This window comes from Colletotrichum tamarilloi, assembly GCF_030869305.1.
Source record: "Colletotrichum tamarilloi strain Tom-12 chromosome Unknown Scaffold_106.1, whole genome shotgun sequence".
Lineage (NCBI taxonomy): Eukaryota > Fungi > Ascomycota > Sordariomycetes > Glomerellales > Glomerellaceae > Colletotrichum > Colletotrichum tamarilloi.
Genome location: NW_026849489.1, coordinates 45,824 through 70,524, shown reverse-complemented (window position 1 = coordinate 70,524; position 24,701 = coordinate 45,824). Strand labels below are relative to the sequence as shown.

The 24,701-nt window shown below is 52.6% G+C and overlaps 10 protein-coding genes across 10 annotated transcripts; 3 read left to right on the top strand and 7 right to left on the bottom strand.

The window, feature by feature from the left end:
- Positions 1-948: 948 nt before the first annotated feature.
- On the bottom strand, positions 949-1,752 carry CTAM01_13846 (uncharacterized protein; the record flags this gene model as incomplete). Its single annotated transcript, XM_060529848.1, has 1 exon — positions 949-1,752. One exon carries the CDS (start codon positions 1,750-1,752, stop codon positions 949-951), a length of 804 nt encoding a protein of 267 aa, XP_060375584.1.
- A 2,292-nt stretch (positions 1,753-4,044) lies between these two features.
- CTAM01_13845 (uncharacterized protein) lies at positions 4,045-5,602 on the top strand (the record flags this gene model as incomplete). The annotated part of the gene is made up of 2 exons (XM_060529847.1): positions 4,045-5,151; positions 5,198-5,602. 2 exons carry the CDS (start codon positions 4,045-4,047, stop codon positions 5,600-5,602), a joined length of 1,512 nt encoding a protein of 503 aa, XP_060375583.1.
- A 754-nt stretch (positions 5,603-6,356) lies between these two features.
- Positions 6,357-6,662, bottom strand: CTAM01_13844 (uncharacterized protein; the record flags this gene model as incomplete). Its single annotated transcript, XM_060529846.1, has 2 exons — positions 6,357-6,385; positions 6,437-6,662. 2 exons carry the CDS (start codon positions 6,660-6,662, stop codon positions 6,357-6,359), a joined length of 255 nt encoding a protein of 84 aa, XP_060375582.1.
- Positions 6,663-8,865: 2,203 nt separating this feature from the next.
- CTAM01_13843 (uncharacterized protein) lies at positions 8,866-9,748 on the bottom strand (the record flags this gene model as incomplete). The annotated part of the gene is made up of 2 exons (XM_060529845.1): positions 8,866-9,006; positions 9,176-9,748. 2 exons carry the CDS (start codon positions 9,746-9,748, stop codon positions 8,866-8,868), a joined length of 714 nt encoding a protein of 237 aa, XP_060375581.1.
- A 328-nt stretch (positions 9,749-10,076) lies between these two features.
- Positions 10,077-10,691, bottom strand: CTAM01_13842 (uncharacterized protein; the record flags this gene model as incomplete). Its single annotated transcript, XM_060529844.1, has 1 exon — positions 10,077-10,691. The coding sequence occupies one exon, from the start codon at positions 10,689-10,691 to the stop codon at positions 10,077-10,079; it is 615 nt and encodes a 204-aa protein (XP_060375580.1).
- Positions 10,692-11,222: 531 nt separating this feature from the next.
- Positions 11,223-13,660, bottom strand: CTAM01_13841 (histone-lysine N-methyltransferase SET9; the record flags this gene model as incomplete). Its single annotated transcript, XM_060529843.1, has 2 exons — positions 11,223-13,481; positions 13,553-13,660. The coding sequence occupies 2 exons, from the start codon at positions 13,658-13,660 to the stop codon at positions 11,223-11,225; spliced, it is 2,367 nt and encodes a 788-aa protein (XP_060375579.1).
- Positions 13,661-14,964: 1,304 nt separating this feature from the next.
- Positions 14,965-15,690, top strand: CTAM01_13840 (50S ribosomal protein L14; the record flags this gene model as incomplete). Its single annotated transcript, XM_060529842.1, has 4 exons — positions 14,965-14,978; positions 15,135-15,174; positions 15,231-15,315; positions 15,395-15,690. The coding sequence occupies 4 exons, from the start codon at positions 14,965-14,967 to the stop codon at positions 15,688-15,690; spliced, it is 435 nt and encodes a 144-aa protein (XP_060375578.1).
- A 780-nt stretch (positions 15,691-16,470) lies between these two features.
- On the bottom strand, positions 16,471-17,067 carry CTAM01_13839 (RNA polymerase M/15 kDa subunit; the record flags this gene model as incomplete). The annotated part of the gene is made up of 1 exon (XM_060529841.1): positions 16,471-17,067. The coding sequence occupies one exon, from the start codon at positions 17,065-17,067 to the stop codon at positions 16,471-16,473; it is 597 nt and encodes a 198-aa protein (XP_060375577.1).
- Positions 17,068-19,197: 2,130 nt separating this feature from the next.
- Positions 19,198-20,123, top strand: CTAM01_13838 (peptidyl-prolyl cis-trans isomerase ssp-1; the record flags this gene model as incomplete). The annotated part of the gene is made up of 4 exons (XM_060529840.1): positions 19,198-19,200; positions 19,420-19,710; positions 19,782-20,038; positions 20,090-20,123. The coding sequence occupies 4 exons, from the start codon at positions 19,198-19,200 to the stop codon at positions 20,121-20,123; spliced, it is 585 nt and encodes a 194-aa protein (XP_060375576.1).
- A 378-nt stretch (positions 20,124-20,501) lies between these two features.
- On the bottom strand, positions 20,502-22,567 carry CTAM01_13837 (uncharacterized protein; the record flags this gene model as incomplete). The annotated part of the gene is made up of 3 exons (XM_060529839.1): positions 20,502-21,958; positions 22,011-22,122; positions 22,181-22,567. The coding sequence occupies 3 exons, from the start codon at positions 22,565-22,567 to the stop codon at positions 20,502-20,504; spliced, it is 1,956 nt and encodes a 651-aa protein (XP_060375575.1).
- Positions 22,568-24,701: the final 2,134 nt, after the last annotated feature.

Sequence of the window (24,701 nt, the reverse complement as noted above, 5' to 3'; positions counted from 1 at the left end):
TGCCAACCGCCCGGGTCTCACGGCTACGGCCTTGTCATCCCATCCCTATCATCGTCCCCATTTCAATCTATCTCAACCCCTGTCAGCGCGCCAGCGCTTCACACCGCACATCAACCATCACGCACGTCTTTTTTTTTTTCCTTTTCTTGCTTTCTTACTCCACAGGGGGCCAGCCAGGCCGCTGGGAGCCCCGTTGTAACTCGATGTTCAAGGCCCAATGTTCCACACAGAGAACCAGCAAGGGTTTCCCCCCCCCTTTTCAGCCGATCGACGAACGCGTACCTGCGTACCGCACACAAACATCGCCGATCTTATGGAAATCCCTTCTTCTTCGTTGCTCTTTCCAGCAGTGAATAACCCAGTCACCGAGTCCACTCTGCACAAAATCTCATGATGGATGCGACTCCAGGATGCCTTCGTGGAGAGTCGATCGAATCTACGAACACCAAGCTTGGCTATGTTGGTTCCATCGTGGTCTTCTTTTCTCGGCCGAGTTGATCACTGCCTTATGGGGTTGATTCAGAACTGAGAATGTTCTGGCGACGGTTTCTCCAAATAGCGACCACCTGACTCGGCCGGTCCAAGTACACAGCCAAGGTTGTCGCTGCACTCAACATGATGCACGCGCAGAAAAGCCCCTGGCGGCGCAGCGAAAAGAAGCGCTCGCTGCTCAGCCAGGTGCCATCACTTCAAACACGGCAGTTCATCCTTTCATCACACGCCGCTCGGTAAGCGTGTCGCAGCTGCGCTCATAGCTTTGGGTAAGTGAATCATTGAAAGCCATCTTATCTTTACTATAACTACAGGTTCAATGGCCTGTCAAAGCCTACGGGTATCAAAACTAAACTAAACGAAACAGATCCCTGGCGTGCCTGGGCATCTTACAAAGCGTGAGCTCATCCATCAATCTTCTACCTCCGTCTCCTCAAGCCTTGGCGGTTGTAGAGATTAGTGATTGTTACGTCTTCGCTGTCTCTGTCGCTCAAAGATGGCTAAGCCAGATATGACGGCCATAATTGCCCACCGTTCGCCCAGCTCACCCGTCAAGCCACTGCCCATGAACGCAAACTTGGCCAGCTTGGTCATGCTCATACCAGCATCCGTCCAGACAGCGACCACTTCCTTTCCATCACCTCCCCTGAATGCACCTGGTCCGGCATTCTGGGGCACTGATTGAGCCAGCCTGACGAGCTTCCAACCCCTGCTTCGGCCATCCAGCGCAGCGATCGCTTCGCCAGAGCTTGTCCTCCATTCAAACTGTTCTAGTCTCTCGCAGTTTGGTCCAACGCCTATGGCGAAAATGTAGCTCCATGACGGGAAGTCGCTCTTTGAGTCCAGCTCGACAATGGGCCCGCCGCCTGGTGTACGTGTTGGCGCAGGTGGCAGCGTTATGCTCATTCTGCTGCTGAAGCTGTGGTACTCTACTGACGCGAGCGGCGGGAACCTGTCCGACGGACCAGAGTGCAGCACAATGGGCGGCGAACTGCTCAACCCGCTGTGTATCGACATGCCATAGAACGGCTGGCTCTGGTGCTCGCCGAGGAGCATCGTCCTGCTGAAGCTCTGCGAGTAGACATTGAAGGCTGGCGGGAACTGGCGGGCTACCACCTGCGGCCCCGACGACGGTCCTGCTGGTCCTGAGCTTGGTCCTGGACTTCTCCGGTGTGGTGGTGCTGGTCCCGGACTCGTGCGGGGTTTCTCTTCGTACGGCGGCGGAGCTTCGTCTGCAGGGGCACCGGGAAGTGACTTCATGTTGGAGTGTTGGGGAGTGGATGCCATTTTCTTGTGACACAACGGTTGATTATGATGCACCGGTGGTTTTCGTGTTTGTGATGGTTCAGTTGCAGTGATTCTTACCACTGGAAGTCTCTGCTTCTTTAAGACTTTGCTCAGTACCTTGGGTATTGCTGTATTGTGTCTGCCTGGTGATCCTATTTCACAGCCACACGCGTGACAGCCATCCAGTGGCACAGCCTGACTGTGAACGCAGGAACGCATATCTGTACCTGCCCTCACTGTTGGATATTCGTAGGTAGGCCCAACCCGGGCAAATGCACAGCTGTGAGAGTCACGTGCGACCCAAGTTCACTTGGCCTTGGAGTTTCCGGGGGGAAGGAGCAGGTGAGTGCTGGAGAGGCAGGTACGCGCCCATATGCACCTACTACTTCTACCTACCTCCTCACAGGCGGGGAAAACAGACATTCCACGGCAGTGGCTCCTGCGGCCGGGCAGCCCCTTCTTTCCAACTTAGGCCCAGTATGGGTGACAAATAGGTACCTGCTCACACGCTGCTCTCACTTTCACGCTGTGCCCTGCAAAGGTGATCTACACCACCACAGCCACGGCCGCAGACGCAGGCACTACGTCAGCGCGATTCAGAGGCTTTTGGCGATCCAAATTATCTGCCAACGTGTTGTCGGCTACTCCGAAGTTGCAACTAGTAGGTTCCTGTTGAGTTCATGCTGACGATATCAGACCAAGGCTTTCGGTTTCTAAATCAACAGCGACGGCACCAGTTTTCAAGCAGTGTAATCAACTTGCAGATAATTACTTTTCATCGGCCCACTTATCGACTGACCAGCAAATCTTCCTTCAACTCAGTCATTCAGTCACTGTTATCGGTATCACGGTAGTCTACCTTCAATTCAATCACTTCATCAACTTCGGTTCACGTAGAATCAACTTGTCAAAAGAGCAACGTTGACAACTACAAACTTGCTTCTCAGTCGTCTGCTGATCACCTAGATGTGTATGCGATCAACTCGTGGTTGTCATGGATCTCCTAATATGATATAGGATGGAACTTTCCTTCTCTCACTGAGCTTATTTCGTTGATCATGATGGAGCTTGACATCCAAGCGCACAAAATAGCAGAGTGAATCTGCCAAGGCCTCGTTTGTGACGAATGCGGATTATCAAGTCAGTCCACGTATCAACCGTTACGTGCCAAGTCGGCATAAGAGGGTTCCCACAGCTTATGAGGGCTAGAGCAAAGTGATTCAGGTGAAGCTTATGCTTCTCAACTCAAGATTGGCAATTCTCCGAAGACTTACATGAAAGTTATATGCACCTAGACTTTCGGTTCTCAATTCCTCTCAACTGCCTGTGACCACCTTTGGGGCAATGACCAGCTCTAGATGCGACCTTATTGGGGATTGTTAACCACGTCTGCTGAGGTCAATGTCTTCCCCTCCCGATACAATGTACCTGAGTTCGTGGTAAATATGAGTACACCACATCCATGTCCGAACATACTTGGTCGACTGCATGGATATTCAACTATAAGCTTGAGCAGTTGACGCTGCTTGTCTCACCCAGATGTACATGGCCTTCACCGACTCCAAGTACCATTAAACCTAAGTCTCTTGTGACTGATGTTTACTATCGCCAACGTAATGGGCGACAAGTCCCATCAGACATGCATTTTCTGACTGATTCGGTGGACGACCAATTGTGCAAATGGACGGATTATGGCAAGACAATTTCAGTGCTCACCGCTATTTCTCACGATGCTGTGCTGCTGCTCCTTGGCTGCTTTCGGTGGTTCAGCTCCTTCAAAAACGGTATTCAGCTTTCAGCCAGCCTCATCCCCCGCACAGTGGCAAGGCCCGCATGGCAACGATACTACTTAGATTTGAGACATGCAGATAGTCTATCCTCTATCATGAAATCACTAAACGCCAGCGGGGTTGGGTAGTTGTGACTACATTTCCGGTGGTCGCGAATCTACCATGTGCCAAAAGTGGAGGGCATGACTGCATGCCGATGACAATCAAGTATCATAATTGGTCAGTGTGAAGACACAGACTAGATATAACGTCCTGTATGAGAGATCACATGTAGTCGACGGGATGAAAATAGATACAGTCTATACTTGAGCCCTCGTCAAAGTCCTATAAATACCGGCAATGGTCCTCCTCATGATCAAAGGTAGATTGGAATTCCGTTCTTCGCCTTGTCCGCACCCGAAACTACCTCTGAATCCTATTTCATTTACTTCGATACTCTCGTCATTGCCATAGCAGCAATTTCAATCTACAGACGATGTCCACGCTTCGTATTCGAAAAGATCTTGCTACCCTCGATCAGGATGAGCTTGACACGCTCATCAGGGCATTCCAATATATCATCAGCCTGAAGCCAGACGACAAGGACGACAAGAACGCCAAGAACTCCTATTTCACCATTGCTGGGTATCATGGCCTTCCAGCACCAATCTACTGTCAGCATGGGAATGTGTTGTTTCCTACATGGCACCGTGCCTATCTCTTGCGACTAGAGAATGCTTTGCGGAGCGCCCCAGGATGCAGCAATCTTGCTCTGCCTTACTGGAACGAATGGTCGAATGAATCAATGGAGAAGGGGCTGCCCGATCTCTTCACTCAGAAGGACTACAAATTCAAAGATGGAACGTCTATTCCAAATCCCCTGTTCTCCTACACGTTACAGGAAGGCGTACATGATCTGGACGACCAAAAAAAAGACTTGCCCGATGGCTACACAAAGCCTAAAGGGTATGAAACAGTGAGATACCCCTATTCTGGACTCGTCAGCTCCGACTTCAACACTCAAACCTCGGATCACAATGCCCAAGTGAACAAGCTGCCGCCTGGAAAGCCTACTGAACTCTTGAACGGCAATGTCACTCGCTGGCTCAATCTCAAAATCTTCAAGAACTACAAGGGCGAGGAGGTCAACGCGGGAATTGCGCAAAATTTCAAAGAATGCCTCGATGCCCCCAATTACACTGTCTTCTCGAATGCGAATTCGGCCCAGGACTGGAACAAAATGAGGGTGCGGCGGGATTTCGATTCTGTGGTGGTATCCGTTGAGGAGCCTCACAACTCCATGCATTTAGCCATCGGGGGTTTCGACGTGCCCAACAAGCCAGAGGACAATGTCGACGTTTATCCATTCGCGAACGGCGATATGGGTGAGAATGATACGGCGGCATTCGATCCGGTTTTCTTCTTCCATCATTGTTACATAGATTATATGTTCTGGAAGTGGCAGAACTCTCACAACAAGTCCAAACAGTTGGATATCATCCCCGATCTTAAGGGCGCAAAGGGTCTAACCCTCGACACTCCCCTGGATCCATTCACCCGAGAGGACATTACCCCCGGAGATACGCGGCCGATGACTTCCAATGTAAGTTTCACCCACGTCCAGTAATGACGGTGTCTAACGCTCTCAGGACGTCACCGACACGGCCAATCTTGGTTACGACTATCCCAGACCCAAAGGTCATTTCATTCTTCCAGGTCCAGAATTCAGAAAAGGACCTAAACTCACAGCAACTGGCATCAACCGAGCTCGAATCCGGGGTTCGTTCGTCATCTCCACCTGGGCCAAGGGCAAGAATGGCCAGCCAGACAAGCTCTTAGACACCAAGTCAGTGCTTAGTCGGTGGAACACTGGAAGTTGCGACAATTGTCAGAACTATCTAGACATTGAATCACACAGGAAGCTCTGGGGTTTTTCGAACGATGAGGCGTTGAACACGGATTTCTTTGCGCTGGTACATACGAGAGACAACCCTGAAGGTATCGATACCATCGAAGGCAACAAGATCCAGGCCGATATTGGAACAGCACAGTGAAGCATTGAGTTGAGGTAAAGAGCTGGTATCAAGCTGTCGAGACTCGTCCTCGGCTTCACAAGGCCCTGCTAGTGGTTCAATGAATTGGCGTGAACTAGAGCGCAACCTTTTCGTTCACAAAGGATAGGAGACTTCAACAGTCTCAGGGATTGGCGACAAAAGTTTTATTCATGCCTCATAGTTCTCATCATGTTCAAGCTCTTTAAATGTTGCTTCAATTTGATTCTCTCAACTGACGGGGTCCTTTCTTGGCCGACCTCAATCTGAACTAGTAGATATTCCTATACTTTACAGATGCACAAGGCATGTTTTGCACGGTCTTTTGTCGATAGTACGATGACCATTGGTGTCTGAAAAGCGCAAATACCTACGACTAGGTAGATGGCTATACAAATAGACAGGGCGGAGTTCCTAGCGTGTGGTGGTTGTTTACGAAAGGGGCAGCACACGCAACCTCGTGTAGTACTGTGCACCGGCTAGGCTTAGTGACCTCTTGCGCCTTGCGTACTTTCGCAGCAGGCAACACATCCTGATAGTTGAAAAAGTTGTAGTCTCAGGTAAAAGTTGAAGCTATAATGATGTGTAAAGGCTGATAGCGAGCGATGAGCTGCCGTAAACAAAAACTCCTCCATTGCCGTCCCAGTGCGCCTATTCCTTCGTACCAAAAATGAAAGCGTACAAATTTCAAACATCATTGGGTGATACTCCAAAATGCTTTCGTCCATACGAGCCAGTCCAGCGCGTCCGTTCGTCGCTAGATGTCGAAAGTGACTCGCTTCACACCTTTAGGTGTCGTCAATAGATAGCACGTCGATAACATGAACAACCACTTACTGGAAGCCCTTCTCCTCTTGGAAGCGTAGAAAGCGTAAGTCGAATCATCCTCCCCTTCCAAATCACCATCTTTGGACTTGCCTGACGTCAGGATCTGTATAAGCCGATTAGGACCGCTGCTATCCGAAGTCGTGGTGGTGGTGGTGCTGCTGCTGCACCACTTGACCACACCAAAGAGTGAAACACTTACAAAGTCGAACCTGGATGCGGCAAAGACCAGAGCCATGAGCACAATGACAACCAAAAGCGAACCCCCAAGCCCATTCATGCCGGAAAACATTCTCAACATTTTGACTTAGGTCCAAGCCAAAGTTTCTCCTCTGTTTGCTGTTCCTGATAAGATATCAACCCCTTGGGAGCTAGTCGTCGATCGGATCGCGGGCGTAGACGGTAAGCGCTGTTGTTGTTTCACGTTCCCTTGGTGTTCAATCACCCCACGCGCGGCAATCAGCGGATGAAGAATGTCGGGGGTACGACTACGTGTATAAAGGGGAAAGTAGAAAGATCAAAAGAGGAAGAGTGTCCAGAGACTTTCCGGAAGGCAGCGTAAGGAATAAAAAGTTCCGAATGCAAACATGAATCGCGGGGTTCAAGCAAGGTCAGGCATGTCCCCGAAGGAATCTCATCGTCAGCATAGAAGGATAAGGCTCGCGAACTCCGGAGTTGGTTGGCAGGTAGAGTTGGGTCTGACATGCGACCTTATAATAAGAATCTCCAACGGTCGCGGCCGGCCCTACGGTCATCCCAGCAACTCCGAACGTATGGCGAGTATGATGGGACGTAGATCGTTTATGGCCGAGAAAGAGCTCTCCGAAGTAGGTCCCCCTGCTTTAACTAACGAAGGGCTGGAAAATGGTTCAATTCTGCTCTATTCGTGCACTTCTGCCTCAGCTGCCCGGCACGACACGTGGTAGTAACAGGAGAATCGGGCATCCAAGGTCCAACAGCAGTCCAGCCAGCCTGATCGTCTGTGCCAGGGCGACCTCTGATTGGTAAAGATTCGAGAAAGGGTATGCCAGAAAGTTGGGGTGGTCGATTCAATTCGCCAAAGATGGTTCTCCGTTTCGAGACGGCTAGAACGGGGGCCACGGGGAGAAGAGGGTGGGTGGCTTGTGGTAGGGCGGAACCCAGACCGTGGAGTGGAGGTCCGATTCAGTCGGCCGGAGTTCTGTGAGAGAGAGGAAACGAACATGTAACCCCCATCCTGTCTCTGCCGCAAAGGCTGACTGCGGCCCACCCCTGCCCGTGTTTGCTGTTGGTATCTTGAGTGTCTGATTAGTCCAGGAATGCGGGGAATGGGAAAAGGCAGCTCGTCAGCAAGGAGACAAGGGATCGGAGCTTCAATGTAAGAGGGTGGCCGAGACACCGAGACTGGTGAACTGATGAGGAGGAAGCGAGAGACATGGAGAGAAGATGCAGCGAGCAAAGCAGGGAATGGTTGTGGCGCCCAATGATTGGGCGTGTGGGTGGCCTGTTGGCTGCAGCAGGGCAAAGAAATGTGTCCAATGAGTGCTCCAACAACAGAGCAAAAGTGCACCTCGAATTATATTGCCGAGTCGGGGGGATCTGGAATCATGATAACGGGACTCGGAGCTGAGTGGTTGGTTTGCATCAGTCAGAGGAGCGAATTGGAAGGATGGGAAAGGATGGTTGAGCTGAGATCGAGTTCATCTCGAAATCTGATGCTGCCCACACCCTACTTCCAGCCATCTCAACGGATGGGGTAGGAGAGTGGGAGTGCAGGACAGACAACAGTCTTGTTCATTATTAGGTATTGTGGTATCATCATCATGAGGCGTCCACCGATGCCAGCCGACCGCGACTGCGACTGTGACTGCGACTGCGACAGTTTCTGCATCGGGTGCTTTCTAAGTTCAGTCTCACTGTATCCCGATGTTCCCTCCGCAATCTCGTTGCGTTTCTTCCCTTCCAAGACCAAACCCAAAGCAAAACTCCTCATTTTTCGTCATCCGAAGACACGGAGCACTGAAATCCGCGCCAAGAGATGCGGAACTCTTGCCCAAAGCGCCTGTGCACAAATACCCATTTTTGGCCGTTTGAACTTTTGTACCGGTCGACGCCTGCTGATCCCATTGAATGAGATGACAATGAGAGCGAGAGAGTGAAGGTGAGAGTGAGAATGACGAATGAGAGTGAAAGCCAGGATTCGGGGAATGAAGATCTCCAAAAGTCCGACCGCCGTTTCTCTCACTCTCACACATTTTCATCTCTCGCCCCCAGCGAACATAAAAAGACAGAAATAACGGCTAGCAACCAACGCCGAATACCGACCCCGCGACCGTAGGGCAGGATGGAAATCCGATTGCCCCCCCAAAGGGTCCAGAAAGGTCCAAATACGGGGAAGAAGCGTGAAAAAGCGAGGCGAAAAGAGGACTAAGTCACCCTTTCCGAAATTCCGGAGGCGTCGACTAGCAATCGTCCGCCCGCAACGCCTGGACCTCGAGAGCCTCGTCCACAATGAGAGCCCAGGTGTCGCGGATGTAGTCGCGCATCTCCAAGAGGACCATGACCGCATACGCTGCCGTCATCAAAGCGAGACAGTAAAACGCCTGAACCAAGGAAACATCAGTCTCGACACTCTTGATGTTTTGTATAACGCCCACAATCTTGGAGAATGATGCAAAGATGAAGAATAACCAAAACCATCAATCATCCAAGCAGATGGAGGGATAGAGAAAAACGATGTCAAAAACGAAAAGAGTGTAAGACGCAACTTACCGACCAGACCCCCAAATCACCCCATCGCACCAGAGCCATCTCGCCCAGCCCGTAGAGACCCTCCACGCCGGACGCGTTCCCGGGGAATGCGTCGCCGCCCAGTCTCGTGCTGTAAACCACCCGCAGCTCCTCAACGCCGTGCAGCGCGTCCGGGACGCTCTGGAACCCATAGTAGAGAAGACCGAGCGCGAGCGGCATTGGCAGTGCATGATATGCCCAGCACAGCGAGTCGAAAATGCCCATGACGGTGAGCTTGACGAGCTCCCTCGGCGGCCTCGTGAGATCCAGGATGCCTCGCAGAAAGAAGTCGAATACCACGGCCAGCAGTGTTGTCAGGGGATGCAAAGCCTGTGGCTGCGGTTGTCGTGGTTGTTGCCGGGCCGCCGTCAGCGACCGCCTTTTGGCTTGCTTAGTCTGGCCCCGGGAGGAAAGGTGAGGAGAGGCGAGGGCGGAGAGCCTTGGTGCCGGGTTGTATAGGTAATGTTGTTGTTGGTGTTGGTAGTCGAGATAGTTGTGCGGCCCTGGGAGGCCGGCACTCATCATGGTCTTTTGTGTAAACGTTTCCGTTGACATGCTGAATAGCGGATGCCCCTCCCCTTTAACATACACTTGGTGATAAAGTGCGAAGAAGGGTTGGATGGGACGAGGGGTGCCAAGATAAAAGGATGTAAATCCAAAAGATAGGAGAACCTTGGCTCGGTTTCTTGGGAAACGGTTCCGAGAGGAAACTTAATAGTAGGCAGGTGAGGGGCCCAAGATATAAGTCGGTGAGTGATGGGTGGTGAGCGGTGGTGAGCTGCGAGCAAGCGATAGGACCCGAGCTAAGGATAGGTAGTGAGGTGTGCTCGAGCTTTATGACAAGCAGGGCAGAATGAGCAGGGAAAGGAAAAGGCAAAGCTTCCTAGGTCCTGGGATAGCGTTTGCTTGCCTTAGCGCAGGTTGCTAGCGACGCACCGTTCGCGACGACACAGTTTTTATGCAGGTCGTTCCAAGGCGGCGGGGAAGAAGAGCTCTGAGAGGTGTGATTGAGGTGTGGTTGAGGTGATGGTCGCAGCGGTCGGTGTAAGTCGTCGTTTATCTGTCGAGGAGGAGGAAGATGAATGGACAAGGTAGTGGTGTGCCCAAGGTAGCTCAAAGGTATGTATGAATATGTGTTTATGCCACCGAAATCCAAGGTCGAATCCCACGTCTTTGCTTTTGGTGAGAGAAGTCGCTTTCGGTCGCCGACCGAAACCATCAGCAAAAGATGTGCAGCAACGCAAGTAAGCAAACTCGCATGAGGTACGCGCTGAGGGCTGCTCGATAAGCTGAATGTCCGAATCCGACGACGGTTGGGGAAAAGGCAAGGGGGAGAACAAAAACAAACAATACCTTTCCTTGCACAGTCAAGAAAGTTCAAGGAAAATTGAGAAAGCAGCAAGCGGCGGCACGTAGAGAAATATGTCCTCGTCTTGAAGAAGTAGATTACCCTCTCTCTCATCAATTCTTTCTTTCGCCTCTCCGGCTCAATGGACATTCCCCTTAGGTCCCTTGTATATAGCTCTGTGTCTCTCTCTGTGTGTGTGTGCATCCAATTCCTCCTTATCTAAAGTACCTTACCAGCCAAGACAGTCGGCTGGAATGTTGTCTCTCAACACCACGCCAGAATCGAAAGGGGGGAAGGATGGAAAAGTCCCCTGTGCATCGTCTGCGACCCTGCAGACGGACAGTAGTATGCAAGGCGAGGAGCTATGGTATCTACTATGTACCGCACATGCGTACATGCCATTATGCATGCATAGCAGGAAAATAAAACCTGGGGGAGAAAGAGAAAAAAAAAAAGACCTGACCAAAATCCCAAGCCAGAAATTGTGCTGTCGCAATGAAACACAAGACATACGCCTTTTCCACCTCATGTTTCCCCATGTTCCAATTATAAATCCCCGTCGTTCGTTTCTGCGTTCAAGGAAAAGCCACGGTGGGAGCCTTTGGAGCCCCGGACTGGGGAGAGTTTCTCTCCGGCTGGGTCCCGGACCGCTCCGGTTGGTTACTTCGCGCCTCGCCTCCCCTACGGCTCTGCCACCTTGATGCTAGCCTTGCGCATTCGACCACTCCGTCTTAACCCGCTCGTATCTTCACCTTCCTCGGATTCTTCACCCGCGGCTCTGAGGCGCTTGTTTCCAAGCCTAGTCCCCGCGCAATCTTCGAGTGTCTCCGATGTGCTCGCTGCGGGTCGCTTTCGTCCCCGGATACGCGCCTCCTCGTCGCGCCCCAGGAACCGGTGGATAAGGCGGTGGTCCAAGATGCGCTGCTCCTTATCTTGAGGCCCGGCCCTCTCAGTCTTCGGCCAAATGTAACCATAGAGCTTAGAGTGGCGTTCGCAGCGCGGGCACGAACTCTTGGTGTAGTACGCATTTTGCTGCACAAATGCTGTCTCGCAATTCATGCAGCGAACCCATGCTGTCTGCGGCTCTGATAGCAACAGCGGCGTTAGAGTATAGTCGCCGGGCGTTCGGGTCTTTGCGGGTGGTGTGGTCTCCTTGATAAAGGTGCGCCGCTGATACTTGCGCTTCTTCAGAGGTGGCTGGTCACCACCGCTCTCCACCGTCTCAGCAACCTTTGCACAGACTTTGATACTGTCAGTGATCGGCGCAGGATTTTCTGTCGATACCGGTGCTTCGACCTTTGCAGTCAGCACGGTGACGGAGCTGCGATCGCCCAACTCGTCTCGCTCTATTGACGCAAGAGCCTCAACCTTTGACGTTTTCACCACGGCCTCACGACGAGAGCTTCCGAGCGACTCTTTTGTTGAGAGGGATTTAGCAACGTTTTGTGTCAGCTTCAAACTGCTCGTGCTAGAGCTTTTTGATGCGCTTGTTGATGACATTGCCACTGGCTTCGTGCTCACGCTGCTGCACATGGCAGCTGCGATACTCATACGATCCTGGATCTTGTACGAAGGGACGCTCGCCGGGTATAGCCATACTGGAGGTTTTGAACCCGAGGTTTTAGAAGGCGGTGACGGAGGATTGCACAAGGACGAGATGGGGATTGACCGGGAGACAACAACAGATCCAGCTCGACTGGTGTCTGGCATTTCCTTTTGGCCCCTTCTTTCCGACGAGTATGGCGCCGCCTTAGCCAGTGCTTGCTCCGTGGTCTCTTCATACTCCTCTTTCTTGACGAGCTCCGAATGCTTCTGACGTTGGCCTGGTTCCGGGGAGTCTTTCTCCGGCTCAGTAATGTCCGTCACCGACCCGTCTTCGTTTCCGCTACTGGTCAATGACATGCTGCGCACAGACTCGGAGGCCGAGCTCTCTGTTGACGTGACAATAGCTTCCTGACGGGCTTTGGCTGCTTGCGTAGCCGAGATTTTTCGTCTTTTGGATGGCGTGATGGGCGGTGTGACGAGTGAATCGAAAGACTGCTTCTTTTCTGGTGAAAGAGCATCTGACATTGGTGAGTCGACTGCTAGAGAATCTCGGCCAGATTTCCCGCTCCTGAGCCGTGATTTAGACACTCGCGGCCGGATGTCTGGCGTGACAGAAGGTGTTCGAGACGACGGGCCGGCGCTATCGTCCCTTCTCCTCCGCCGCAGAGAGTATCCGTCCAAAGCGGACTCCTCGATGCTTTTCTTAACCACAACTTCTCCTTCTGCCGGTGCCCAACCGTTTGCACATCTGTCTTCACATGTTCTGCATAGACATTCGCAGTTGTCCTCGCCGAAGTAGTTCTCGGCATATGTAACGGTAATCTCTTCGCCAACATCGATGTTCCTCGTCGCAATGATCTCAATCGTGGCTGAAGACGTAGTCATGAGCTTCGCATTGGCTCTGCAGTCGTGGTTCGCAAATCGGGCAGGGCCCATGAACAGGCTGGCGCATTTGTTCCTGGCGGAAATAATGATGCTAAAGTCCTTCTTCCGGGCCGTCATTTCTCGCTCCTCCTCGGGTGAAATGTTGACCTGCGTTCCGGCCAAGTACTTGATCGTCTCGTTTCGCCGTATAAAGCGTCGGGCCGTGATGGCGGCTTCGTGCGAAACAATCGTGTAGCGGTTCGTCGAGTTCACCTCAAATGGGCAGTCGGGAAGGTAAATCTGGACATAGCGGCGCATATGACGCTTGAAGTCATCCTTGGATTTGTCCGTCTTGAGGGCGGCGAAGAACTTGCGGAAGCCATCGGTAGCTAGCAACTTGCGCTCGGCGGATTCGAGGTCTTTGCTGACAGCGAGCTCGTCGCGGATGATTTGGGTAATGTCCTCCTCCCGCACACCTCGCGAAGGATGATAGGAGTTTCTGTTCTTGGGAATCGTAGTCCAGTAGAAAACCTGCAAAGTGTCAGCTTCTTCAGCCCCCAAATGTCCGAGGCATGGCTGCCCGGCGGAACCGAAACCCATACATGATCGACTAGAGCATCAGTCAGGAAATCATCGTACGATGCCAGTTGCGCCAATGTCAGCGTCTGCTTATTCTTCTGCTTCTTTGCCGTAGCAGCAGAGGGCGGCATCGTGAGATACGGATGAGCGTTGACGGGCGTCGCAGTTGTCGTCGGCGGCGCAAGTTGGAAGGAGCGAGCCCGAGGCGAGGTCGGGGAAGGCTAAACGAGCGTCGAGGGACCAGCGTCAGCGCACAGAGCAAGGAGTGGACGAAGGACCAAATGTGAGGTCGGGCTCCCTTCGACAGCCCAAGGTCAAGCGCAGCAAATGATGTGGGGGAGTGACAGCTGGGCCACGATTGTCGCAAGTCGGCCGCTAAGGATAGGGACCAGAAACAGATGTGGGTGAGACCGGGAAGAAGGTTGTTGTGTCCAAAAAGGCGCAAAAAGATGAGAGAAGGGTCAGCTCAGGGTGGGTGTCGTCATGTCTTCCGGTCCAAAGTCCAAAGGGGGCATAAACAAGCCAACGAGGACAGGCTGGTCAGGGCAGGCGGGTGGTTGTGGAGATTAATGCGCAGGGCCGTCGTGGATCATACTCGGTACGGTAGGATCTGAAAGAAGAACAAACAAGTCGTGGACCCTCCTGTCGATGAATGCTCAAGGAATGAATGTAGGAATCAAAATAGCTTCATCCACAAGTACCGGAAGGGAGGCTCTGTGGGTAACAAAGACGTCGGACAACGGACGATGGAGCGGATAAAGAGATGAGAATGAGGAGGGAAATGAGACAAATAAGTGGATGTGGTTAGGTTGAGGTGGGAGGTGGGATGTGGGATGTAGTGAGGTGAGGTGTGTGTGTGTGTGTGTGTGTGTGTGAGGCTGGACGTCAAGAGACCTGAACTCAAGATGAGCAGGAAACAGCAATGGAAGTCGCCGTCTTGTCCCAATTTTAATTCGCTCTTGCCGGGTGGAAAGTTGGTTGCTTCGGGTGGTTCCTTCCCTCTCTTACTCTCCTGCACAAACTCAGTCTCAATTCGTTCGGATCCGACTCAGAGCACTCCGTACTTTCGGGAGGTATTGACAGCAAGTCCCAATGGAACAAATTCCAGATTCCAGGTTCCTTCCTTCCTTTCCAGCTTTCCAGGGGAGCAGACAGACCAGCCAGACAGAGACGCAGAACGGGAAAGAGGGAGGGAAGCAAGAAAGGAAGGGAAACATTGGATTGCGCCTTACCGGGGGGCTTGACGGCCAATCAAAAGTTACAAAACTCAGTGGCTAGGCAATTATCGTTGAAGTGGCCCCAAGTGAGCACTGAGACGTCAAAATAGTCGCACAGACCAAGTTTTGATCGGCTACATCAGCCAATGAGATGCGCTCATGTATATGTAGCTAACCTCTTTTGGCTGTCAGAGGCCTGCCCGCAGCAACGGGACAACATGCAGCTCTTGAAGTGGGTCTTGAGGTCCACTTCACTGGTCCACGATTCTGGGCTACCGGATCTACATCAGCCCGTTGTTCCGACGTGGAATTCAACTTTGCAGTCCCACCTTTTCGAGATAGCTTCATAGAGCCAGTGGCCAGCCAGGGGAGATTCGATATACCACAGCCTACCACGAGGTCCCGCCGCCAAAATGATTCAATTAAAGGTATGTCATCTTCTTTGATTCGCGAACATTGAATCAGCACGCTGACGCGCACTCAGACGGTGCTGCAATGCATCGACAACTCAGGTGCTGCCATGGTCGAATGCGCCATGGTTGTCGGCCAGAAGAAGCTCGCCCGCATCGGTACGATCCTGTCGCCCACTTCCGAAACCCCCTCACCTCACGCGATTCGATACCGAGACTAACACATATACAATCGCAGGTGACAGAATCGTCGTCGTGGTTCAGAAGCACAGAGGTGCCAGCGAGGGTGGCATGGCCGGCTCATCAGCCGCCAACAAGGTCAAGCGCGGTGACATGCGCCATGCCGTCGTTGTCCGCACCAAGCAAAAGACTCTCCGCCCCGACGGTAGTGTAATTCGATTCGACGACAACGCCTGCGTTCTCATCAACAAGGCCGGCGACCCCGTTGGCTCTCGCATCAACGGCGTCGTTGGTGCTGAGCTGAGGAGGAAGAAGTGGAGCAAGATCCTTTCCATGGCGCCCATGCACGCATAAAGGAAACGGCGATGGGACGAGGGAGGAGCAGGTACAACAAGAAAGACGTGTAGGATCTTTGTAAAAGTATAGGAGAAAAGAGTCGTCAGATTGGGGGAAGTGTATTATACGAATGCATGAGCCGGCGTTTCCAGGGTTGGCAGTCGATACCAATCTCCATCAAATACAAAAACATTCAGAAAGTCGAGATGAGTCTAGTCACAAGTCAAAGGTCACTTTGAGATAGGTCGCAATGGCGCAGAATAGTGATTGCCATTGAGGTAAATGTAATTCAATGGTCTGTATGATATCTCAAGACAAAAACCGTGGCCGCCCGATAGCCTTTTTCCCCCAATCGAGAGCTCGAACGCCAGAATACTCCTTACAATGCATGATAACCTCCTCTCGAACAATCCTAGGGTATCTTCAAACGGTCGTCTCTTTTACTGGAAGATGTGACCGCAATCGCAGCAGACATAGAACAATTTCTGCACGAGAACGCGTTAGCCTTCGGAACATCTGAAAGGATGCTGAGAAATAAGAAAGACGCGGGTTGTACTAACCATGCCCGTCTCGGCACTTCGCTGCTGGGACTGGAAGAAGACGGCTTCGCCAGCCTTGCAGACGGGGCATTCCTTGTTTGATCGTGGAAGCTAGATCCGGGAAAGATGCAGCGTCAGCCAGCTGATCATGAGGGAGGTCTCGTGCCCAAGGTGAAAGCCAAAATCCCATTGCAAGAGCCAGGTCCAGGGGATATCATCCAGGAATATGTTGTGTGGTAACGCGTGGCGGAATCGCCCTTCACTGGCTGACAGCCAGCTGAAAGGTAGGCCACGAGACTTTGCGGATGGCGGAGTCAGGCTCATTGTTGAGTGCGATGCCCGCGAACCCGTGGTTGATCTCGTCGGAAGTGACCGATTCCTTTTCTTCGTCGTACTCGTCGAGGGCCTCGTCTTCGGCCATGTCCATCAGGTCGTCCCATGTGATCTCCGTCTTCTTGCTCTGGGGACCGTCGTACTGGTGGGTAGGGGCCGCTGAGACGTTGAAGTCGTCGGACGGATTACCGCAGCCGCTGCAAAGGATGGCGTGGCCGCAGCCGATGCATACAACAGGGGCAAGAACAGACTGGGGATCACCTACAGTAGGATCCGAACCGACATCCTGTGTGACACCGGCGGTCTCACCGGCGGCGTTGTTCATGACGTTGCGGAAGACGCAGGTGGACTGAGCCTCCTCGGTAAACTGGCAGGTTCGGCAGGTGAATTGGAGGCGGTGAGTCTCTTCGTCCTCCTTTGGGTAGAGCATGTTGGAGCATTCGGAGCAAAAGCGAAAGGTAATCTGCTCAAGCTTCTTGTTCGCGCCGTCGTCTTGGGAGTTTGTGCTCATGGGGGTCGCCATCGTGGTGTCGGTCGCGTAGCGATTCTTGTGCGTCGGGGAATGAGTTGATTAATCAAAGGGAGTTTAGTAGTTTCGCAGGATCGTCGTCGCGTAAGTCTACAGACCAAGATCGGGTTGTTGAGCGCGTTATTGAAAGTCGGGCAGCGGTGTGCAATGTTGAGGTTCAGGCAGAAGGCGGAAAAGCGAAGTGCGGCGCAAATAATCGAAAGGAACCTGATGGAGAAAGGCGCACGTTCCTTTTTGCAGTGCGGGAGGCGCAAGGTGGGGCCGCTGCGGTGAATCAGAGCGGAATGGAATTTCGGTGAGCTATGGTCACTGGTTCACCGAGACGTGTTTCGGTGAGTTACTTCCATTGCTCATCCGAGATGCCAACCTGACTGTAATGTAATATCAGTGAAGTGAGGCCGCCACAACTTGTGACTAATAGGGCTATGCCAACTTCTTATGACCTAATTACTTGGTATTTGGTGTTTGAGAGACTAGGACTCGATTACGAGTGTACTGAACTACTTCGAATCAAGATGGGCCAAAGACCAGCTCCCCCAAGGCAAGCTTTCACAAGGAAGCTTGCGTTCCGGTCATTTGCTACCCTATCTGAGGTTATCATGTCTATGTCTGAACTATCTGTACCCCATAAATCGTCTTGAATTGTAGAATTTCATTCATCTTTATACAACATGTTGCAGCTAGGAGTAGGTTCTCACGTATAGCAAAGTCGAGATCTACAGGGCCTCAACGAGAAGAACGGTACACACATGGTACCGCGAGACCTACTGATAGCAGGCAGCGTTGAGGATGAGCCAACGTCGGCCTATCACGGAGCAACTTAAAACAGGTTTGGACATGTTGCTAATCACTTTTCTCACTGGACTTTTCGATGAGGCCGAAGATATTTCAGGCAATGGGGGGAGGCCTCGTTTAGAAGCTCTAAATCCAGATGAGGGCACTCGTTGCTGGTCGAAAATTAAGGCTCAACTGTCGCTTAGCCTAACCTGAGACTTTTAAATCTCACGAATGACATCTCTTCAATTCTCCATTTCTCCTTTCCCTCGAGGAAAACCTGATAGACTGCGGCTTGATAAGATGGATCGACAGGTCTGGGACGGGAAATCCCTGCGTCGAATAAGACGTGTGACGAGTTTCCCGTCCAAGGTCGGGAGAGAAGGTCTGGTAGGTGAAACTTTGTAAGCTGACCAAGACGAGCACGGGACCATAGCTACACGTGATTCGACAGGAACTGGAACAGAATGGAACCAATAAGGGCACAAGTTTCGATGCGCTGGGGGGGATGATCAGCTTCCCCCTCCAGCGCCCTGTTCCCCGCCTTTCAGGGACACAACTTTTTTGATGGCTCCCGTCCCGGCGTCCACGAGTCCAATTCTAAGGTACGTAGTAGGTCCCTATCCGGCCTGGTTCCCTGTCAGAGGTCACCAGGTCCCCCGTAGCCCTCCCCCCACTCCCCACTAACGCTCGTCGACAGCGGATATCCATTGTTCAAGTGGCATGAAAGATATTCCTGGTGGCTTAGGTAACCCACCATTGTGGCCCGTACCTTGACTTTTTTGCGCCTTTTTGCTCCCCCTCCTTCCCGCTGTGGCCCCCCATTACCTATGTACATAGGTTCGCACCCAGCATAGAAGCAAGGCCTCGTTGGTGGTTACCCCAGCAGCCGCACGTCATCGTCTCTCTTACCCAATCCATTCGAGCCAAGCTGAAGAACCTCCCCGTCCAGTTGCGTTGGCTAGGTGCATCGCCAAAACCCCAGCTCTTCCCCAGCTGCACCTTGCCTTTACCTTCTATTGCCTAGGTACTTTACCTTACTTTACCTTACCTTACGGAGTACCTTGGCATTGTCTCCTCCGTTCGGCTGCCGTAGGTACCTTTACGTTACCCGGTATACCTTGCCTTTCCGAGTACATTTGTACCTCGACGCCCACCCTCCTCGCCTCCATCGTCGTGCTGCTCTTCCTCTTCCTTATTCTGCCAACTCCACGTTTCTTACACTTCAGTACCTTACTCCACGACAGCTTCGTTCCTTGCACCAACTTCTCCCGCCGCTGAAGTTTCGTTCCCCGCAGCCATCGCAACAGCTTCTTCTCGTCTCTCCCGTAAACAAACTCACGCGCAACAATGGTGAGTAAGCAGTGATACATCTCGTATCCGGAGCAGAGCATTTTCCCTCTCTGCACCCTCGACACCCGACCCCGCTCGATTCCTTTGTGCACAGCTTCACCCATTATCGCGCAGCCTCGTCTCCGGGCCGTCGCATGCTCTGCTGTTGACCTTTCTCTGCGCCTCCCACAGAGCCTGGCGGCGGCGGCTTACCAACCAAGACAATACCATTCTTAGCAGACGACTAATACAAATCCTCACCAGGCTGACACCGGTCTCCCCCCCGGCTGGGAAGTGCGACACTCCAACTCCAAGAACCTGCCCTACTACTTCAATGCCGCCGAAAAGGTCTCACGCTGGGAGCCGCCTGCGGGAACCGACACCGAGAAGCTGAAGCACTACATGGCCACCCATCACAGCGCTGGCGCCGGCGCAAGATCCCAGGCTGTTCCTGTGCCAGAGGGAAAGATCCGCGCTGCCCACCTGCTGGTCAAGCACAAAGACAGCCGGCGCCCTTCCAGCTGGAGAGAGGTACGCAAACCACCTACCGAAATGTTTTTAGTTTTCAGAGTACAGACAGCTAACAACTCCTGTCAAAATAGGCCGAAATTTCCCGCACCAAGGAGGACGCACTCGAGATCATCAAGGCCCACGAGGCCAAGATCAAGTCCGGTTCCACCACGCTCGGCGAGCTGGCCCTGACCGAGTCCGACTGCAGCAGTGCCCGTAAGAGGGGTGACTTGGGCTACTTCGGCAAGGGTGACATGCAACGGGAGTTTGAAGAAGCTGCCTTTGGTCTTAACCCCGGTGACATCAGCGGCGTCGTGGAGACGGCGAGCGGCCTGCACTTGATTGAGAGGTGAGTGATTCGAGTCTTGTTGCTTTTGGCAACCCCCTATTCCACTTACAGTTCCACTAACCACCCGGATCACAGACTGGAGTAAATGAGACAGAGTAGAGACGAACAGCATCATGCGCGTGTAAGCAGGCAGGGGGTTCACAGAAGGAGGGAAAAAAAAAGGTCAACCAGTGCTCAGTGCCGGTGGACATGACACGGCTGGCCCAGCTGAGCCAGCCAGACGTTTATGACAATGTTTTGCAAAATTGTTTTCTATCACGCGCTTGCCACTGGCATAACTGTATATCAAAAAATACCAAATGCGCTTCTGAGGAGAGCCCACGAGCTCACAAGTACAATTTGCCTCCCTCCGCCCCTTTTTCTATGGAACAATCATGCTATGCTATGCTGCGTACATCAACCAGAGCGCCGCCTTTCATGCTCCGGGTCACCGATTTCATGCGCCAAACTACCTCCAGGGACCTCAAGATACCTCACCATATGGGACTCTGTCCGGTCCCATGCCAGCAAGCTTCATCAAGGTAGTCGTAAACGGTTCGACCGCACTGAAGACGACAGTAAAGATCCCAAACACGGTCATCGAGAGAGCAGCATAAGGCGCAGCCCGGCTCTTCCTCTCATAGAGATATGAGACGCCCATGGCCGCGCCGTTGATGCCAATCGCCGTCCCTACCCCAATGGTAAGCGCATCGTCTCTCGGTCTCTCATCTTCTTCTTCGTCCACGTCAATGTGCGACTCTCTAGCTGAGTCAAATCCCAGCTTCCTCAGCATGGACGGGTACATCAGCTGTCCCAATATGCCGTTGCTCACCACCAGTGCCGCGGTGACGACATCGTTCCCGTAGACCGCCTCTATCGCAGGTCGCGCCAGTGCCAGCGTTGTGCAGCGCGCTGCAAAGGAGAGCGCCTCACGAGGCCCGAGATCAACCGCTCTGCCGAGCAGGACGGACACAAAGACGTTGAGTGCCGCAAAGACGGTCGAAAGAACAACCACGGCTGCGCCGGCGCGAGACCAGATTTGCTTCCGACACTCGTAAAGCTTGAACCCCCAGACAACGAAGCCGACCTCAAGGATCGAGATGGCCGCGTCGCCGGCACCGAACCAGTCGCTCGTGAGGTAAGATCCCGACACCTTTGAGGTCCAGATGAGGGAGAGAGTCCTACCGCGCGAGAATTGGGACATCGTTTGATTAATGGGCGTGTCCGTGGCAGCGGCTTTGGCACGAGTGTAGGCTATCATGCCGAGGGTCATTAGGAGGACCGGGTTAAGCAGTGTCGTGATAGTCATCTTGAGCCCTTGTATGCTGGAGAGGATGTCGCTGCGTCCAAAATTGCGCTGCAGTCTTGTGCTGCTGATCCAGGTGAACCACAGCATGCACCCATCGAGGATGCGGTCATCGCCTAGGGCATACGAGACAGGGATGCCTACGGTGAGTAGGAGCAAGATTGATAGAACGATGGGGTAGCACTCCTTGAACCAGCTAAACCTTTGGGTACCCGCTCCGCTCGAGACTTGGGGCTGCCGCGAGCTGGAAAGCGATGTCCGATCTTGATAGTGGCCCAGTGGGCTCGGAGGTGGGACAGGGGTCGGACAGTCACTATCGGTGAAGTAAGCCGAGACGGTCCTCGAATCTGGACCCAGTCCCGCTTCCTTATCGGTATGGTATCCGTTGATCGTGGTTCCGTGTAGGGTCGTTGACTCGGAGGGCCTGCGGCTGAGGGTTGGAGGAGGTATCTGGATGCGTGGTATGGGAGTGTCTTGCCCGCCAGACTGCCATGGTTGGTCGACTTCGGTGTCATCGTCGCTTCTCTTTTCAGATTCGCGAAGGGAAAAGGCTGGAATTCTGAGTATCCCGGCAAGGATGCCCCAAGAAAGCAGGAAGATCAATACCCAAAAGAAGACGTTGGTGTTCACTTTGTCTGTCAGTCTTGAAATGTTAAACATTACTTTTTGGTGTCAAGGTGAACTCACCAAAGTTTCCAATTACCCTTCCAATGCCCTTACCGCCAAGCAGTCTATCCTTAGTAATCATGACGATGGGCACCGGAAAGCCAATGCCCAAGTTGCTATTGATGAAGTCGACCTGGCCAGGTTAGTACTTGCGAACAGTGGTGAGGTGTGAACAAAGGTGAAGGACAAACCTTGTACTTGATGTGGCGGTGGTAGAAGCTTTCTGACTCCGGACAAAGGTATGAAATCGCGAACATGAAACAGAACACCGCCACCATGCCAATGATGGGTGACAGGTAGTCAAGTCGGACTTCGTACAGACCCAGGAAGAGACTCCATATGAGCAATTCGCTAGCGAGGTAAATCACCCCGACCCAGAAGATATCACGCATCCGCTGGCGTATGAGGCGGGTGCAATGTTCCCATCTGTCGGTGCTGTTTTCTTCGGTATCTCTCCTGAACATTCGCAATGGCAAACGGACTCTGGGAACATTGTCTGTCAAATGTATGACTTTGAGTCTGAGACATTGGAGGATCTGGGAGAGAAGCTCGAAGCGAGCAGAGGTTCTTGTAAACATGTCGTGGTAGAGGGGGGAGGACGAGACGAGACGGGTCTCAGGGTGAACAGGAGGGTGTTGTGTGACAATATGTCCAAGAGTGATTTGATTCTGACTTTACCCTAGGGTGAAGTCCCAAGTAGCAAATGCAATCAGGTCCACAAGTAAAACGAGGTGGAAAACAAGGCCGCAGTTGGTAAAGATGCAGGGAAGCACAAAGAGGCTCTTGCTTTCCAGTTCCCGTCATCCAGTGTCGTACACGAGCGGTATATATCCACGAAGAAGGGAAGAAAACAGTATGGGAAGCTCGACGAAAGACAGTCTTTGGGTTCGCCACGGAACGGGTACTAGAATACGAAGTCGGCCCCCATTCCCATTCTAGTGAATGAAGAGCGAGTGGGGTCCAAGAGGAGAAGTCAGAAGGTGAAGTTGAAGGTGAACATGAAGGCGGATGGGGTCCGGCGGAAGGTGAAGTGTGCGGGGCCCACCCGGTATTCCATGGTTGTGGATGGCTTCACAAACGCTGGATGAACGCACGATAGGCCCGGGAGCGTCCTTGTCGACAGGTCCTAGTGGCAAGTCCAGCAACTCTGAACAAATGGGAGAAAGCAGAATCATCCCAAAGATGTTTTTGTTGCTAGTGTGGAACGGATCCAAGAGTCCGAGGTACGAGTGGCCAAGATATGCGGTTGGTCCATCGATCTCGTTCTGTTGGTGATAGAGATGCTGAGTTGATGCATCACATTTTGCGGCAGGGCTTCACCGGAAAGCGATCAGGCCTGTTTGAATTGGCTTTCCGAGATATCGTAGCAGGGTTAATTGCATATCTTCGAAGAAGACCCTCCAATGACCCCTCCGTCCGGACCGTGCCGGAAGTCTGGAAGCCCATATCTGGCAGCCCGATGGTCGGCTCGCTGCTCATCCGATGGGTAATAGCCCTCATGCCAAAAGTGACAGCATGTGTGTGTGGCAGATGCCGAAAGTGACAAGATGCAACGGGACGCTCAAGCCATCTCCCGTCCTTGTTGATGTCTGTCCTGAGAGATGCAAGCTGCACCCTTCCAGGCGGGGAGGGGCGGACTGACGGCAAAGCGGCGTGTGCTGCAAACGATATCCAGAATAGGTCAGACCTGCTTTGAAGATGCTGATTGTGTGCCTACGTCAATACGATTATCTGTAAAGATGTATGGTTTCTTGCAGAAAACAGACGTCGCTTACTGGGTAGGTTGAAGATGACACAGATCAAGCCGGTCTTCCTTGACACTCCCGGAACCATTTGGGGATGTCTGAACAGAGCTGTGACGGAAAGCTGCCGGGACTGTGGTTGTGGCCGTTGTTCCGCAAGATGCGTGTCTCCAGTCCTTCACCCGCACTTCTTTTGATTGAGTGACGGATCGCTGAACAGGGCAGCTTGTTGTTGGTCGTTGGTTATTGAAGGGAAGTGGTGGGAATGGGATGTCGTGTAAGTCTATCGGCCGTATCACCGATGCTGCGAGGTACGTACTCAGCATGATATTGGATGGGGCCGCTGCAGGCGTCGACGGACCGCTCTAGAGCCCGTGCAGACAGGGGGCTGCTCGTCTGCGGCTTATGGTTGGTCAGCTTGACATTATGGTGGGGGCCTATCTGATTTTGGACTAGTCGACCGTCTCTCTCGGTGGGCTTCCTTTTGTTTCTGTTTGCACCTCACCTCACCTCATTCATTGCATTGGACACTCACTCACTCAACTCATTCGTCACTTTGATGAACCTCTCACTTATGTTCTCCTCTTGGCCTTGATCAATTCATCTCACCTGTTCGGTTTGAGTTGTCCTTCATTTGCCCTCGCCTCCCATATCATAGTATACGAACAGACAAACGGATCATCCCCTTTAATCGAGTCCAAGCCTGAAGGGAAAAAGGAAAATAGCAGCCCGAGCCGAGACGACACGGCTTCACTATCAACACTCTTGTGTACAATACCAACACAACCTCTCCGAATTTACCGCCCGCTTGCACCAGCAACGGCCGTGTGTGCTGCGTCAAGACGTCGTGACTTGGCTACACCCAACGGAAGCCAAAATACCCCGGGACCTTTAGACGTTTTTGTCTCCCCTCCGCTGGCCTCTGTTACCATGCCATCTGTGGACCAAACCACAAACCTCAGCCGTCTTC